General features: G+C 38.2%; 1 protein-coding gene across 1 annotated transcript; it reads right to left on the reverse strand.

Moving 5' to 3' along the window:
• Nucleotides 1-725: 725 nt before the first annotated feature.
• LOC132104220 (dyslexia-associated protein KIAA0319-like protein) lies at nt 726-14,782 on the reverse strand. The gene is made up of 21 exons (XM_059509526.1): nt 14,636-14,782; nt 14,394-14,511; nt 10,989-11,317; nt 10,450-10,663; nt 9,862-9,966; nt 9,688-9,785; nt 9,508-9,595; nt 9,292-9,384; nt 7,654-7,786; nt 7,172-7,400; nt 6,950-7,073; nt 6,714-6,846; nt 5,931-6,079; nt 5,614-5,765; nt 3,805-3,943; nt 3,302-3,461; nt 2,889-3,031; nt 2,679-2,801; nt 2,501-2,591; nt 2,315-2,403; nt 726-1,786 (listed from the first exon to the last, which is right to left on the reverse strand). Exons 2-21 carry the CDS (start codon nt 14,488-14,490, stop codon nt 1,590-1,592), a joined length of 2,886 nt encoding a protein of 961 aa, XP_059365509.1. The 5' UTR covers nt 14,491-14,511; nt 14,636-14,782; the 3' UTR covers nt 726-1,589.
• Between the last annotated feature and the right edge of the window lie 2,174 nt (nt 14,783-16,956).

Raw genomic sequence — 16,956 nt, forward strand, 5'->3', positions numbered from 1 at the left:
ACTGTAAAAAGTACAGCTTAATATAATGTATCCTATTTTACTCATATATACTATCAACAAAATAGTTTACATTAAAATAAAAATTCCATCAGTAAATAACTGCACTTATTTTTTTTTAAATCAATTTGACAAACAATAACATTCTGTGCAGTTCTTTTCTGCAGATGACAGAAGTTATGTGCTCATCCATTTAGATCACAAATATTAAAAATAAAAATTAGGCAGATGGAATCTAATTTGGTCTCAGATGAGTTTAATAAGTTCCATTTAAAGCAGCAACTTGTGGTTTGGTTCTTGTTTACTGCTTTCCTAAAACACTGCCCTGTAAGGTAAAGTTCAGAACAGATATCAAGTACAACAAAACAAAAGACCGTTGTAAATATATTTTCTTTTTATTTACTCCAGTTATTAGAACAAGTCACATGAAACAGGGAATTCTTCACTAAAAACAACACAAAAAAAGCATGGATTTAAAATGACCTTCATTTTCCCCTATGCATTCAAAATGTGCAATACTCAGACATGTGGGAGGGAAATCACACACACATTGTCTAGATAACATTCAGCTCTTTCCTAACAAACCATCAGGGGACATTGGAACTGAAGTGTCTCGTCTCAAAACTATTTTAAAGCCGAGTGATGATTTCTGATGAATCAACAAAAAAAAAAAAAAAAAAAAAAAAGGTAAACGCAAAGTAAAATGCAGTACTTATGCAAACCAAGTGTAACAAAAACATGATTTATTGACTAGTGGCTAAATCCAGTTTGAGTAAGCCAGCCAGACCCCATCCAGTCATAATCATTCTCAAAAACCAGAGGGGGGTAAGCAAATGGCCCTAGTGCAACATCCAATGCAATTTCCAGTGTAGAATATCTCTCCTTAAACCCCTGACGAACATGGCTATTTATGCTGCAGACGTCGATTTTGCTGGTGTTTAAAAGTGGCAAAAATGCACCTTTGACATAGAGCCACGCAAGACAACAGAGTAACACACACACATTTCAATTTAATACATGCAAGCCATAAAAGAAAATTAATGAGGGAAGCAAAATCTTGCCTTCTCATGCAGTCATACAACATTATTGGTTGCCTTAGGACCCACTCTCTGCATTATTACCACAAGTAAAAATATACAAATTAATAGACATGTCAGGCAGTGTTGGGATGTGACAGGCTGCCTGTCATATCAGGAAGCTTCATAGAAGGGGGACAGTGAGGCAGGCTCAGTTATCTGCAGTGATATGTGACATTCTGGTGGGGAAAAGTTTCTCAGAGCGCCACTCTGAAATACCCAACCTTTCCAGTTGCTGCTTGGCACATATATCGGCTTGTGTATCTCTGCAGTAAAGCAAGTACATTCTCATTGTCTTTTGAGGTGCATGGCTCTACATGACCTGTCTTTTTCCACCATTCAGGTTTAAATGCATTTTCATTTGAGCTCAAACTGGACTGCAATTAAACCCAGGTATGCAGGTGCACAGGTCATTCGGGACATCCTGCAAGTCCCTCCGAAATTAAAGTCATGACACGTGTTGTGGATGAGGGGTGAACAGTGTGTTGGTGTGATACAAAAGGTTTGGTCTGTATGCTAAAGCAGCTCCTCTCTTGGTTTTTTAGGTTTATGAGGACATTGGCCGTTATGCAGAGATCCGTTTTGGGGTGGCAGGAGTTTTCCACGCTCTCGATCAGACCAGGGGATTCCTGCCTGGCCATCATCGCTTTCCAGATCAGAATCAGAGTGCATGAGTGCAGAAGATTTGGGAGCAGGAACTGGCTTCATGCGACCTGGAGGAATAAGACAGGGATAAGCATCTTTACGATGGAGAATGGGTCATATAGTAAAATAATCAGTAAGCCAGTAAGAAGTCTCTTATGCTTACCAAGGCTGCATTTATTTGATCAACAATGCAGTAGAACAGTACTATCATGATTTATATTTTAACATATGTTCAAATGTAATTTATTCTGGTGATGGCAAGCTGAATTTTCTGCAGCCATTACTGAAGTTTTCACTGACACATGATCTTTCAGAAATCATTCTGATATCCTGACGCTTAAGTATTTTTTTATTATTATTATTTTCAATGTTGGAAGCAGTTGTACTGCTTAATATTTGTGGAAACAGTGATGCATATATTGTCAGGATTCTTTGCTAAATAGAAATTTGAAAAAGAAATTCACTTTTGATTAATTTAATGCATCCTTGCTGAAAAATATTAATTTCTTTCAATTAATTAAATTATAGTTATTTAAAATATTGTTCAGCAGCTGACATCCCTAAAATGATCACATAATTATTTCCAATTTTATTACCAGGTCTTGGTAACTGTAATTCCAGAGTCTCTTGCTCATCCCTCTCCAGCATTTTATAGCGGCTCTTTCGTCTCACTTTGCTTTTCCGTCTGCTCAAGACATCATGCAGAATTTAAATAAACAATAAACCATGAATTAAAAAACTGATAAAAATAATAAACAGATTATCATCCGTCTAACCCTTACCTTCGACAACAGCACACGATACCCCATATTACAGTCGCTATGGCAACCACGATCATGAACGATGCTATCGTCACATATAATACACTCCATTCTGAAAGAATGAAACAGACCATCAAACCTTATGTGAACTAACTTAAAACAGCTTCCCTCCACAATATTTTGCTTCGTGTATCCTCACCACAATTGCTGTCAGCATCCCAAAAATAAGTACTGAATAAATTCTCCATCCAGAACGGGTGGCACACACAACGTCTGGTGAAGGAATCGCATTCCCCGTGACTGGAGCAGTTTAGCTGGCAGACTGGGGAGAGATCAGACAGTCAATTAGAGACACGCGATGGGCACGGCAATAATTAAGGAGTTAATTAAGCATTTAAAGAATACTCACTAACTGTGTCCACTCGCCGGGCCCTAAAGATAAGGAATTCATTTTTTTGCTTGCGAAATTTGTTGCGCAGTTCCATCGCAACACTATGGCCGACCAATGGAGGTCGTCCAGGACCTCCAGATACCAGAAATACCAAGCGAGTGCTGTAAAATTAAGCCATTTCATCATATATATGTAACATATATATATATATATATGTGTGTGTAAAACAGTTGTTATCAGGCTTTTGCCATCACTGGAGCAAGAGTGTGCATGATTTTAAACAGTTATTTCAAAACTAATGTTCCATTTATTTATATGAATCTTTGCATGAGTAAATTGAGAAATGTATTTTGCCATGAAGCAATTTAATCAGATCTGTGGAGGTGGGCACGAAGTTTAGCAGGTCTAAACTTGCATTAAGTTGGACTGACCTATGCTCATTGAAGGCACTAATCTCTCGCACAATGATATCACTGTCCAGGACACCCAGCAGGACGCCAACCTGCCTGATGAGCATATCCTTCTGTCTGCGGGACACCTGAGCCACAGCAACTTCCAGGATCAGCTCCACCAAGTCTCGCTCATAAACATCTGAGGAATGACAAGAGTATAATATCATTTCATATATTTGATTTATTTAATTATTTTATTGGCTCCTTTAGCTTTAAAAAAAGTAGCTGATAGCAATGCCAGTGAAATACCACAATTCCACACCACAGCCAAAACATGATAACTAAATATATATAACTAAATATATATAACTAAATAGAGCTTTATGATAAAGCATATGTAAGTATGATATAATACATCAACACTGTAAAGTACCAGTACTTTACACATCACTTACACAGCTTCAGCAGCATGCTGGAATACGTTAATGCAACATTATTAAAAATACTCATTTTATGTGATTATCTATTACAAGCATACTGACCTTGTCGAACCTCTACAGTGCCTCTATCAGTACTTGTCTTTCCCTTACTGTCAGTTACAGTCAGGGTGAAAATGTACTTCCCTTCCACCAGATTACCAAGAAAAAGCACTGCCTGGTGGTCAGAGTTATTCAAGACATCCTGGAAGAGAAAAAAAACAGGTCAGATTTCAATAGCATGCCAATCACTGCAGTACTGGTGTCTGACTCCTCATTCAGGTGGAGTTATCATATCGTTAGAGAACAAAGTCAAATAAACTGGTCTCACTTGTTCTGTCACTACACAGAACAAACAGTGTGACTGTTTGAATATTCAACAGAGCCATGTTTGTCATTAGCCGCATTTCCACTGTCGGGCCAGTGCGAGCCAGGGCTTTAAAAGGGCCGGGCAGGGCTAATAACCTCGGGCCAGTAGCACCGAGGCCAGAATAGCGCAGGGTTTCCACAGTCGAGCCTGAAGCTCCGCTGCATGTCATTAAATCACGCGCTTTACACGCCTCTCAGGAACAAAGTCACGCAACCTCATCATTTCACCAACAAAGAGAAGTTATCAGAAAACTAATACGGTTTTTTGTTTGCGTGCTTTGGTAAATATTCAAATTCAAAAGCATCGATTTTTACTATAGAATAAATGATACATTGATCATAATTAATTAATTTATCAGGATTCAAAATTAATCACACAGAAATAAATGTATTTCTATTTTATTTATTTTTAATGCTTATGAAAATAGCCTGCTTATTCAGTCGAGTCCGTTTCTGTTTATTTGTAGCCACAGTAGCCTATACGTCACATTTAGAATGAATTATAATATCTCTATTTTTATAAAAGCTCCCAAAAATAAAACATTATTATATTTCTATGATAGGCTACGTGGAGCTAAACTCTCGAGACGAGACTTATGACAGATAATATAAGTTACTAAATAATTACACGATTGTGATAGAGAATAAGAAGCTGACATCTGATTTCTTCAAGCGGTCATATTTACCTTGTTTACCATGGTAACGTTAATGCCTAGCGTGCACAGTCTTTCGTATCGCTTATAAATATTTCTGCTAGGGCTGCTCCGATCACGATCGGCCGATCGTTAATGCACATCTCGTCAGTAAAGCCGGTTCTCTAATCAGCGGTAAATTCCCTCAGGTGCGTGATTTCACATAGAGCAGCTGTTACTACACAGAGCCGTTGTTAACTGAGAAGATGCGCAAATAAACATCTTCTCAGTTAACAACGGCTCTGTGTAGTAACAGCTGCTCTATGTGAAATCACGCACCTGATGGAATTTACCGCTGATTAGAGAACCGGCTTTGCTGACGAGATGCGCATTAATGATCGGCCGATCGTGATCGGAGCAGCCTTTATTTCTGCCCTGTCTGGTGATTATAATTCACATCAGATCAAGTTATTTCAATCACTCGCTGCTGACTAAGAGTGAGTTTTGAGCTCAACGTATTTAAAAAAAGTCTTTAATGCTGGTGTTAAAGCTGTTCTTTAAAAAAAAATCTTTCTGAAATGATCCGCAGCGCTGAGCTTTCCAGACACGGAGAAACCCCACCTTTGTTCATAACCCCTCCTCTAGCCCCAGCTGGCCCGCTTTGGCCCAAGGTTTTCGTCGGGCCAAAAAACCCTGGGTGTTGGCCCTGAGGAAGCCCCGACGAGGCACGATCAAGCCCCAGAAGTGACAGTGGAAACGCGACTGGCCCTGGCACGCACTAGCACGCCCGGTTTAAGCTCGACAGTGGAAACACGGCTATTTGAATGTATGGAGCACGTCCAGTATAACTTTCGCTCTACTGAACAGTACTGACCCCTGCAGCCGGGCTGCTGTCTTCACGGGTCCAGAGGTAGCTGATGCTCCCCTTATCATCTGATGATCGAGAACCATCCAGAAATGCTGTACGGATGGGAAGAGTGATCGGAGGACTAGACAGCACTTTGGCAACTGGTGGCTGATCATCCTCTGTTTGAAAAAAGTGAAAAGGAAAATTATTTCTATTATTACAAACAGACAACCAGAGAACAGGTTGATTGTGGACTTGCCCTCATAAGCTGCATGAACAAGTCTTCTAACAAAGTCTACTAACACCCACATCAGTTTTTCCTGGATTTAGTTAAGTACACACACCTTCTCTGACAATGACAGAGACTGTGTCAGAATTCTCCAGCTTCCTTTCATCCGTCACTGTCAATGTGAAAATGTACTCGCCCTCCTGCAGACCAGTCAACACGGCAACTGCAGTGTCCGCATTATCAATTTTCACCCCTTCTGGGCCCCTGTAAAACCATCAAAAAATAAAACCATGAGTCTACAGTTAAAATTAATAAAAAATATTTTTAATACATTTAATACAAAAAGGCTGTCAATCAATTAAAGAAATTATTAAAATAGTTAAAATATGTATATATGCAGATTAATGAAAAAATAATAATTTCATAATATGAAAAGTAGTTTTACACTTGTGGCTAATCAATTCTGTAGTCCTTGAATAGACAAAATAGACAAATATTCTATAAGTTAGGGTTGGTTATTTTTAATGTTTTTAAAATTAACTAAAATTATTTGATTAAAAATACAGAAAAATGTGAATATTTTGAAATATTATTACAACCTAAAATGAAAAAAAAATCTGCAGATATTACTTCAGTGTCACATGATCCTTCAGAAATCATTCTAATATGCTGATATTGTTTGTGTTTGTGCATCCTTGCAGAATAAATGTATAATTTTCTTTTTTAAATAAACAAATCTTACTCAACCCAAACAAATGGTACTGTATGTTCAAGTATGAATTATGTGTTGTAAAATAAATCCAGCCCCAAAAATTAGATTGTGAACATTCAAGAAGTTCAAAATTTATAAATATACACACAAAGATATATGCAGGGAGAGTGTGCATGTGTAACTGACTTGGTTTTTGTCCAGTGGTAAGTGGCAATTTTTTGGTCATCGCTGCTCTTGCTACCGTCCAGCGTGGTACGATCAACAGGAAGTGTCAGCTCCTTGTCTGGACCAGCATCCGCTACAGGTGGCTTGTTATTTTCTGCAGGCATTTTGCATACAGTGTGCTCAAGCTCAAATAGCAGCTTCAAAAACAGATGTACAAGTTAAATAGGAATCAGAGTGCTCTGTGTTTAAAAAGATACCTGGCTGGACAATGACAGTGACCTGAGCCGTGTCTTGCTGGCCAGACGAGTCAGTGACTGTGAGCTGAAAGGTGTAGTCGCCTTCCTGCATGGCAGAGAGCTGCAGAATGGGCATCCTCACACCCTAAGGAGAACAAAACAAAGGTGTGCTCACTAATCCACTCTTTGGCAAACATAATAAACATAAATGGCATTTGAAATAGCATCGTGTTTGTCATGTACCTGCATCTCCACCACCTTGCCTTTGCTTTCAGGGCTGAGTGACCATTCGTAGGACAGATTCTCATGGTCATCAGTGCTTTGGTTGCCATACAGTGTGATATAGTTGCGTGGCAATGTGATCACTTGGTTGGGTCCAGCATTAGCTGTAGGCCTGTAGTCCGTGGCCTTGTTGACTAACAACATGGCTTGGGTTGAATCCTGAGCTCCATCCGAGTCAGTCACTGTAAGACTTTTGAAGGAAAAATAGATATAGCATAAACTTTCCAAACACACTTGTGGGTCAGGCGTTATTTATATTTGAGTGTTTTTAAATTGAGTGTTTTTAAATAATTTGCTTGAGGACAGACTGGTTTGCCAGGTTTTAGGCAATAGCTTTCTGATTACTGCCTAAGGTCTGAAGCCTTCAGTAAAAAGGTTACAAGGAGGCCCAAAGAAAAATTTGGGCAGGCCAGAATGTGAATGATAAGATGGATAAGACATACCTGAAGGTGTAGTTACCAGGAACCAGATTGGTTAGAGTGAGAATAGCAGTGTCACCCGAGGCCTTTTCCTCTCTGAGTGGCCCCTTCACCTCCTCCCAATGCCACGACACAACTTTATCATCATCGGTACTCTCTAAGAAACACAAGACATTTATGATCACAGATATATCAATAGTTACACTTTGCCACCACAGAGAACTTGAAAAACATTTTTGATATTTAAAGATTTGTCTGATATTCTGCTTGATAGAACTTACATTAAAACACTTCTGTTATTTTGATGTTGTCATTATAAAAAATGAAGCTGTCACTGCAAGTTTCACAATTAACAAAAAGTCTTCAATATTCTTTCTTTTTATTAACGGTGGAGCTCTATGCATTACAGAACTGTTGTACTGTCAATCTGATTTCTGCAGCAACATGCATAACTTACACTACCGGTCAAATGTTTGTGGTCTGTAAGAATTATATAAATATATTTTTTTAAAATGTATCATATCAAAATGTATGAAACTAAAGAGTGGAGTAATGGCTAGTGAAACTGTAGCTTTGACATAGCAGGAATAGATTACATTTAAAAAAAATATATAAACATTTAAATTGTAAAAATATTTCACAACATTATTGTTTGTACTGTATTTTCGATCAAATTGTTGAGCATAAGAAACTTCAGATCCGATCACGGGATCGAAAATCGGGCCCGATCACGTGGTTTCAGACTCGATCGGAATCGGACGTTACCGCCTGATCAGGACTCGGATATATAATAAAGGTGTGAATAAATATAGATTTAAACTCAAAGAGACAGGATAGTCTGATCTGGTGTTTTATTCGGAACCAGAATAAGGCGAGATGTACATCACGGAGCGCTAAACACTCCTGCAGTGTGCGTTTCATTCATACTCGACGCCAGAGGGCGCTCTCGCGCAGAAAGTCATATAAGGAAATTCCTAATATGGACAAAAGCATCCAGCAGTTATTTTCACAGAAAAACAGAAACTTTTGGAAACACGAAGACATTAATATACGATTACGACAATATATGGTTTTTCAAGTCATCTCCAGCAGGTGATAAAGTATATGAACAATGCAGTGCTAATTGACATAGCATTTATTACAGTATAGAAACTATTCTGCCCTATTATGTGATAAACAGTGTTTGTAGTATATAAACAAATCATTATTATTTGTTATTGTCCAGCAGTTATAGATTTCTAAGCCAAAGAAAAATGTAAGTTGCCTATACTACCAGTCAGAAGTTTATGAACAGTAAGCTTGTTAATGTTGTTTAAAGAAATCTCTTCTGTTCACCAAGCCTGCATTTATTTGATCCAAAGTACAGCAAAACAGTAACATTTTGAAATATTTTTACTAGCCTATTTAAAATAGCTGTTTTCTATTTGAATATATTTCAAAATGTAATTTATTGAACATCCTGGATCTGTTTTCTCTCTCTTCTTTATTCTTTTTTTATGTATTATAGAAGTATGGGATCGGGACTCTGTATCGGTAGATACTCAAAATCAAATGACTCAGACTTGGACTCGAGGGCAAAAAAACCTGATCGGGACATCCCTAAAAAACATTATAACATGCTATTATAAGAATAAAATAACATTTAATAAATCTAATACGCACGACTGCCATCAATCACAGTGGAGCTTGTAGGCAAGGAGATCTCCTGGTACTTTGGAGAAACCACAGCAACAGGTGGCTTATTTACTCGTGGCTCTATAGAAAGCAAGAAACACAGGACTTATACATATTTTATGTGACATTTATACGAGCCTCCCAAACAGCAAGTCTGAAAACTGAATCCAGGACAATTAGCAGGTACATCAATACTAAAGTTACCTGGATTGACAGTAACGTTGACATATCCCTCCCCATGAGCACTGTCGCCATCCACTACCACTTCAAACTCATAGAGGCCTACTGTCAGCTAACGAAAACATGTTCGGAATATTAGAAACATGTAGAATATTAAAAGTCAAGCCTTTCAGACAATAAAAGAAAGATCTATTTTTTATGTACCTTACTGAGCTTAAGCGTCTTGCTGTGTTTACCCTCCATTTCTCCACTGTAGTCTTTTGGATGTGTCCTCAAACGCCAGTCAAAGACATAGTTAGTCCCTAAAGGAATTAACATAGAAATGAATACAAAGATCAAGGAGGAGATCTAATTGCAATGGCTTATCTAGAGCAGTACCTGTAGGGGGTGCTGGCACTACGAAAGCATTGAGCTCCACCTCATTGCGTGGTAAAGTGACCTCCACATTGTGGCCAGCAGACACAACCAGCTCATGCACTTTTACTTAAAACAAATGACATTACACAAGGTTTTAATACATCACGGATAAGTGAAGTGAAGTGAAGTGAAGTGACATTCAGCCAAGTATGGTGACCCATACTCAGAATTTGTGCTCTGCATTTAACCCATCCGAAATGCACACACACAGAGCAGTGAACACACACACACACACACTGTGAGCACACACCCGGAGCAGTGGGCAGCCATTTATGCTGCGGCGCCCGGGGAGCAGTTGGGGGTTCGATGCCTTGCTCAAGGGCACCTAAGTCGTGGTATTGAGGGTGGAGAGAGAACTGTACATGCACTCCCCCCACCCACAATTCCTGCCAGCCCGGGACTCGAACTCACAACCTTTCGATTGGGAGTCCGACTCTCTAACCATTAGGCCACGACTTCCCACTGCTTTTCATTTACTTTGGAAAACTCACAAGACTGGTACATGCATAAAAGTACAATAACACAATTCTAGAGAGCAGTATGATGTACTAGCTGGTGTTGTTGGTGGAGTCACTGAACGGGGGTCAGACGTGGACCGTTGTGGCTGATTACTGTTGTTCAATGCTGAATGATCCACTGTGTCTGTATCCAGTGTTGAATTATGCTCAGCTGCCTGTTCGCCAGTGTCACTATGTGGAGGGGCTACATCATTGGATGTGGTCGGTGGCGCTGTGGGTTTCACAGACAAGTCCTGTTCTATTTCCTGAGGGTGAAAATATCAGTTAGTTCACAGTGATATGCTTCAAATCAAGAAGCAAAGTGTTAAATTATGCTTTAGGGCAGGGATACTAGATGTCTATAATATTTTGTCTAAATAAATAAAAAAAATCCCTAATTTTAAATCAACAGTTTTATGCTTTAGGATAGTGTGTCTCATTTACTAACTCGGATAATCCAGATTCATCAACATTAGAATAAGGGTCATAATAAGTATCCTCATATAAATGTTTAAAACATTTATTAGCATGCACTTATTAGTGAATGATACCAACTGTTAAAGTCCTCTGAGATGATGTAATACAGCTTACATGCTCTGTTTCCCTGATTTCTCTGATGTCCTCAGCATTTCGAGCTTTCCTGCGCATGCTCTTGTTCAGTTGCTGCAGAAGCCCCAGAGATTTTCTATGTGGCTGAGGAAGCCACATAATGGAGCAGCCCTCTTTTCGAGCACAGGCCAGTAACACACAGCGACCACCGAGACTCCACACAGCACCGCAGGTGGGCTGCATACAGCAGGCTTCCCAGCACCGAGGCCCTCCGCCATCTACTGCCAGGGGCTGCCAGCCCAGACCAATGACGCTGCTCCAGTGAATACCCAGTACACCACCCGTTACTGTGCATATGCTGGCCGAAACCCCTGAGACAGACAAGGTAAAAAAAAAAAAAGGTTAACAAGGGGAAAACAGACCTGAGAAAAAGAAAGGATGGACAGTATGCATGCACAGGGATATCAGGATAACTGATAAATGGCTGATATACTACACCACTTTGCCTAATAAATTTATATATCAACAAATAAATAAATTATTATTTTTTTTTATTAAATTAAATAATAAATATTAAATGAAATAAAATATTATTAAAAAAAAATAAAAATAAACTGAAAGAAGCATTAAATGCTGACAATGGTAAAATGTAAATGTCTAAATGTAAAAATATAGGAAATAAGCATGCACAATTAAATATCTGACAGTAATATATCATAAAAATATATCAGACAGTATACTTATGCTGCAAATCAACAGTTCTTATTTAAAAGAAAAACCTGAAAAACAAAACAATTGAAAAGTAAAACAATTGAAAGAGGGAGAAACTCACTTTATGAAATATATGTTTTTTTCCCAATGCATGTCAGCCACAATTATTGGCACCCCTAGAAATATCTAGGTATATATTCCCATTCATACATTTTTTTTTGCACACCTGGGCTTCTCAAAATAGAAAGTGGCTGTAAGAAAATAGCAAAAGCATTGTAAATCTCCATAAGCACCATAAGGGCAATAATTAAGAAGTTCCAATCAGCTAAAGATGTTACAAATCTGCCTGGAAGAGGACGCGTGTCTATGCTGTTCTAATGCACAGTGAAGAGGGAGAGTCTGAGTGGCTAAAGACTCTCCAAGGATCACAGCTGGAGAATTGCAGAGATTAGTTGAGTCTTGGAGTCAGAAAGCCTAAAAAAATAAAAAATCTGACTGCCCCTACGTCACCGCATGTTGTTCAGGAAAAATCCTCTTCTCTAGTCCAAATACAAACTCCAGCATTATCATCTGTCAGACAGAACTGGAACTTCAAACAGGACTGGCTTCTGTGGCCAGATAAAATGTAAAAAAAAAAAAATACTAAAAAAAACTTTTTGCTAGCAAACCCACCAGATGGGTTTAATGCAAACAGAGATAAATAGTACCCCATGTCAAGGGTTACATATACTGCTGGATCTTTAATGTTGTGGGCCTATCTTTCTGCCGGAGGTCCTGGACATCTTGTTCAGATACATGGAATCATTACATTGATATTACATGGCATCGATACATGGGGGATTCTATCAAAAACCAACAGATAAAAAATTGAAACCTGACTACCTCTGCTTATAATGGGCCGTTGTTCGATCTTCCATCCGGACAATGATCCAAAACAAACATAAATCAACAAAATAATTTGTCCCTGAGCACAAAATGAGGTTTCTGCCATGGCCGTCCCAGTTCCCTGACCTGAGCCCCAAAGAAAATGAGTGGAGTGAACTGAAGAGAAGCACCAACACTGAGCTATGAATCTGAAGGATCTGGAGAGATTCTGGATGAAGGAATGGTCTCTGATCTCTTGTCAGGTGTTCTCCAAACTCTTCAGGCATTACAGAAGAAACTCAAGATCTGTTCTCTTGGGAAAAGGACATTGCAATTATTGGGTGCCACTAATTGTGGCCAACCAGAACTAAAAAACATTTATTTTATAATGAGATTTTCCCCCCAGTTTCCATTGTTTTACTTCAATGATACAGTAGGTAAGAATTTTGTGAATTTTTCAATGAAACATCAAAAGGCATCTCAATGAGCATCTGATGAGGCCAAATATATTCTAAATTCTAAAATAGGAACTTGGACTTGGAAATTCTAAGAAAATGAACACGCACAATTAAATATCCAATATCAGATTATAAATCCCCAATATTGACAAATATCAAAAATTAGGGGGGACAAAAAATGTATTGTCTTTATATTGGCTGATAATGGAGAATCATCTGATATTAAAACTCTATACTATTTTGCCTAAATTAACGCTGAATAAATAAATCAAATCCCTCGTTTTAAATGTCACAAGTGATTTTAGTCGCTACAACAATGTAATGTAATATTTAAAAAAAGCTATTTTATTCTAAATATTAAATAATTTATTTTTGTTTGTTTTTACAATTTTAAGTGAGCATTAGATGACGTCAAGGTTAATATATGAAATCTTAAAATGGGGAAATAAAATATTTATCCAATATAAACAGATACTGATAGATTTAACAATCTCTAATATTGGCCGATATATTTGAAATAATATACAATTAATATGGTAAGGAAATGGCAATTCAAATCGAAAGATTCCAACATAATCTCAACAGCTGAGCTCAGAACAATAGGCTACTGACAACTCATGCATGTAGACTCACATCTAGCCCTAATGCAATGGGAAATAATGCCTGTCCATGCTACAACAAGGAAAGGCTGTTTATCATACAGGTCACTAACACATTGCACTTGACAGCTCTAACAAGTTCTAGGAAGTCAGAGTCCAGTTAGACATCCACCCCCTTCCCTTCAAAGATACTGTTTTGTCTATGAAGTCTCTAACCATGACAACAGGGGGTTGCTTATTATGGGCTAGCAAATGAAATCCGAACTGCAAGACACAGCCCCACCCCTGCAGCTTTTCTTTGGGGTGGGGGACTATGGGCCTGTTGTGCAATTTCCCCCCTTTTGTGAAAAGAAACACAGTGTCCATTATGCTTCCCTCCAAATCAGTGCCATCACTCACGACTGCAACAAGTCACAAATATATACTCATACATGCTAACAATGGTCCCAACAGTTGACTGTTTGTCCAACATCCAACTATTTGATTAATGATGCTGACAGGTGTTGTTTTAATGTCATTCTGTGCTGTCCGCACACATTTCTTTTTACATTTAGCATAATTTCTTTATCCAAAGCAACTTAAAGTGCATTCTGGCTATTAAATATTTTTTTTTTTTACCAGTATACGTGATCCCTTGGAATTGAACCCATGACCTTTTGTAGTGCTAACACAATGCTCTACCACTGAGCCACAGGAAAATTTGTCTGCTTTCTGCCACTGATATTATTTGTTATATATGATATTTTGTGATAAATACTGAGTTATTTCATAGAGAGATCACAGATCTCCAGAAAAAATCTACAAGACCTGCTTACCAGAGACGGAGCAGAGAAAACACAGACAGCCCAGGCACAGTGAGGTCAATTGGACGGGCCATTTCAACCTGTTCATCCTTGGCTCCGCACTGGGCATCTTTCAACTAAGCGCGAGGACCTTGGAAAGAAAAAGACAAAAGTCACACAGCCAATTCACCTGACCAATGTTAAACAAAAACCTAGACTACAACATACATTAGTTTGCTTTAAGTCAGCTAAGTTGCTTAGAATGTTTGTCATACCTTTCCCTAAAAACGATACAGAAATCCCAGCAATACAGGGAGGCAAATGATATGAGATGTGAGCAGACAGATGCAGAATCGTCCACAAAAACCCCTCCCGAAGCCACAGCTGCATGGCACCTCAGCACGGTGTAAATACAGGGATTTCTGTTACAAAAAATTCTTATTAAACAAATTAATGTCAAGGATCACGGGAGAAATCATGATGCCAGCTTAACATCGCAATGTCTGTCAGTCATCGTCAATGGACATCTCATTGTCTATTGGCCCAACCCTATATAAATATAGATCTATATATTATATATATATATATATATATATATATATATATATATATATATATATATATATATATATATATAGATAGATAGATAGATAGATAGATAGATAGATAGATATATAGAGAGAGAGAGAGAGAGAGAGAGAGAGAGCGAGAAAAAAAAGTGTCAGGAGAATTAAAAATAACATTCCCAAATATTAAACCTCAAAAAAGATTTTCTTTCAAGATATACTAAATTTACTCCACAAACAGTACAATATTCAGATGAGAACTTCTCAAAATGACAAACAAACAACGGCAGGAATTATCAGGATGCAAAGGAATTAATATTTAAAGATATTATGATTCAAAAATTATGATTATGTCATTTAATCAATTGGCATATTGTTCCAAACCTGTATAGGACTTTCAGTCTACTGTGAAACACAAAAGGAGATGTTTGACAGAAATGACAGCTGCGGTCATTTTTCATTCTCGGCATAATCTTACACATTATGAAAACGAAAGGTGACTGAAGCTGTCACTCTGCCTTTCTTTTGTTTTTCATAAAAGAAAGAAATGAACAATTCCTTTAACACGTTGGCATTTTTTTTCTGCATGAAATTCTGCCGTAAATAATACCAAGATAGTTACCAGAACCCATTGGTTTTGATGTTATGATGGACAGTCAGTTCAACGCGTCGCGACCGTGATGTGAACAGTAACAGTTACTGTACATGACAGTCGAAGCTGAGGTGTCGCATTTAAGACGGTTTTGTGAAGACAAGGAAGCGATAAAGATCCGGGCTGGCAACGGTCATCACAGGCATTTTTTTGCGCCAACACAAATACAGTTCGACGCAGTGTAAACGGATTCACCCGTGGTAAACCCTCCGGGGGTTATTATTTTCCGTAGGACCGCATGCAGAGTTAACTATCATTTTGATGTCGATAAACAGTTAATTGTGTAAAGGGTGATATTAATCACATTCGCTGTTTAAATCAATCCTAAAATTGTCGTGTTAGTTCAGAATCTGAAAGTGATTTTAAATACACCATTTCACCTGCAAGTTGGAAACGCTCACACTGCGTACTGCATGCCATGTGTAACCTCAAAAATGTTACATCTCGTTGATATTGGTTATTTTGCTGATTGTCATGCATGATTGGTTGAAGCTCGCGCGTTTAAGGCAGTTTTTGGTGATTACCGGTGGACAACCCATGGACAGGTTGCTAACAGCTGTTCAGTCTTGGTTACTGGATATGATAACTCACGAATTAGTGAACATCATCGCGCGACTCTGTGTATATATACAGATATGTTGCGCTCAGTGACAACCAGCGTAAAATGTCACTCACCTGCTCACTGTCAGTCAGATTTCTGTAGCGCAAAATGACATTAGACTCCTTCAGCAGCAGGACCTGTTTTCATCTTGATCTGGGTCATTAATCTCTCGCAATCACACCTTCACGCCGGAAACAGACCAAAGAGCTTACAGCGAAGCAGCGCATTTCCGCCCCGCACACCGAGTGGTCAAGATGAAAGTTTAGTGTTCGATCGCAAAACAGAACTGAAACTTGAATGGTTGTAGTGACTATTCTAAGTTACCAACAGAGTTAGAGTTATAACAGAGTTGTAATAATACTATTCATTTTATAAATCAATAAAGAGGCCACTCACAAACATGGCCGCAATAACTCTCCGAAACGTCACTTCCGATTTTAATTTCACATATGTTACAACCATAGACAGTAAAAGAAGGGTTACAACCATAGACTGTATAACAAAGAAAATGTATTACAAAGTAAAAGAAATGCAATTTAAAATTCTTAATAACTACTATCCATCTGCGGAGACAGTGAGGGGTAGAATTGGTTTTGAAGTTGACCCTTGCGACTTTTGTCATGAAAACCCAGAAAGAACTGAGCATTTATTCTTCCTTTGCTCAGTTAGTAGTTTTGGCAGAATGTCCAAAGATGGTTAAAAAATAAAATTAGCGAACTTGAACAATTTACAATAGAAGATATTCTTATTTATAATTCTAAACTGACGAGGGATCTT

The sequence above is a fragment of the Carassius carassius genome, chromosome 25 (genome assembly GCF_963082965.1).
Source record: "Carassius carassius chromosome 25, fCarCar2.1, whole genome shotgun sequence".
NCBI lineage: Eukaryota > Metazoa > Chordata > Actinopteri > Cypriniformes > Cyprinidae > Carassius > Carassius carassius.

Bases quoted from the DNA above. Each gene is read 5' to 3' on its own strand.
- LOC132104220 (XM_059509526.1), bottom strand. From the start codon at position 14,490: ATGCCCAGTGCGGAGCCAAGGATGAACAGGTTGAAATGGCCCGTCCAA. The intron at 5,766-5,930 runs GTGTGTGTACTT...TTTTTCAAACAG, and splicing joins CTCTGTCATTGTCAGAGAAG to AGGATGATCAGCCACCAGTT. The intron at 3,032-3,301 runs GTCAGTCCAACT...TTAATTTTACAG, and splicing joins AGTGCCTTCAATGAGCATAG to CACTCGCTTGGTATTTCTGG.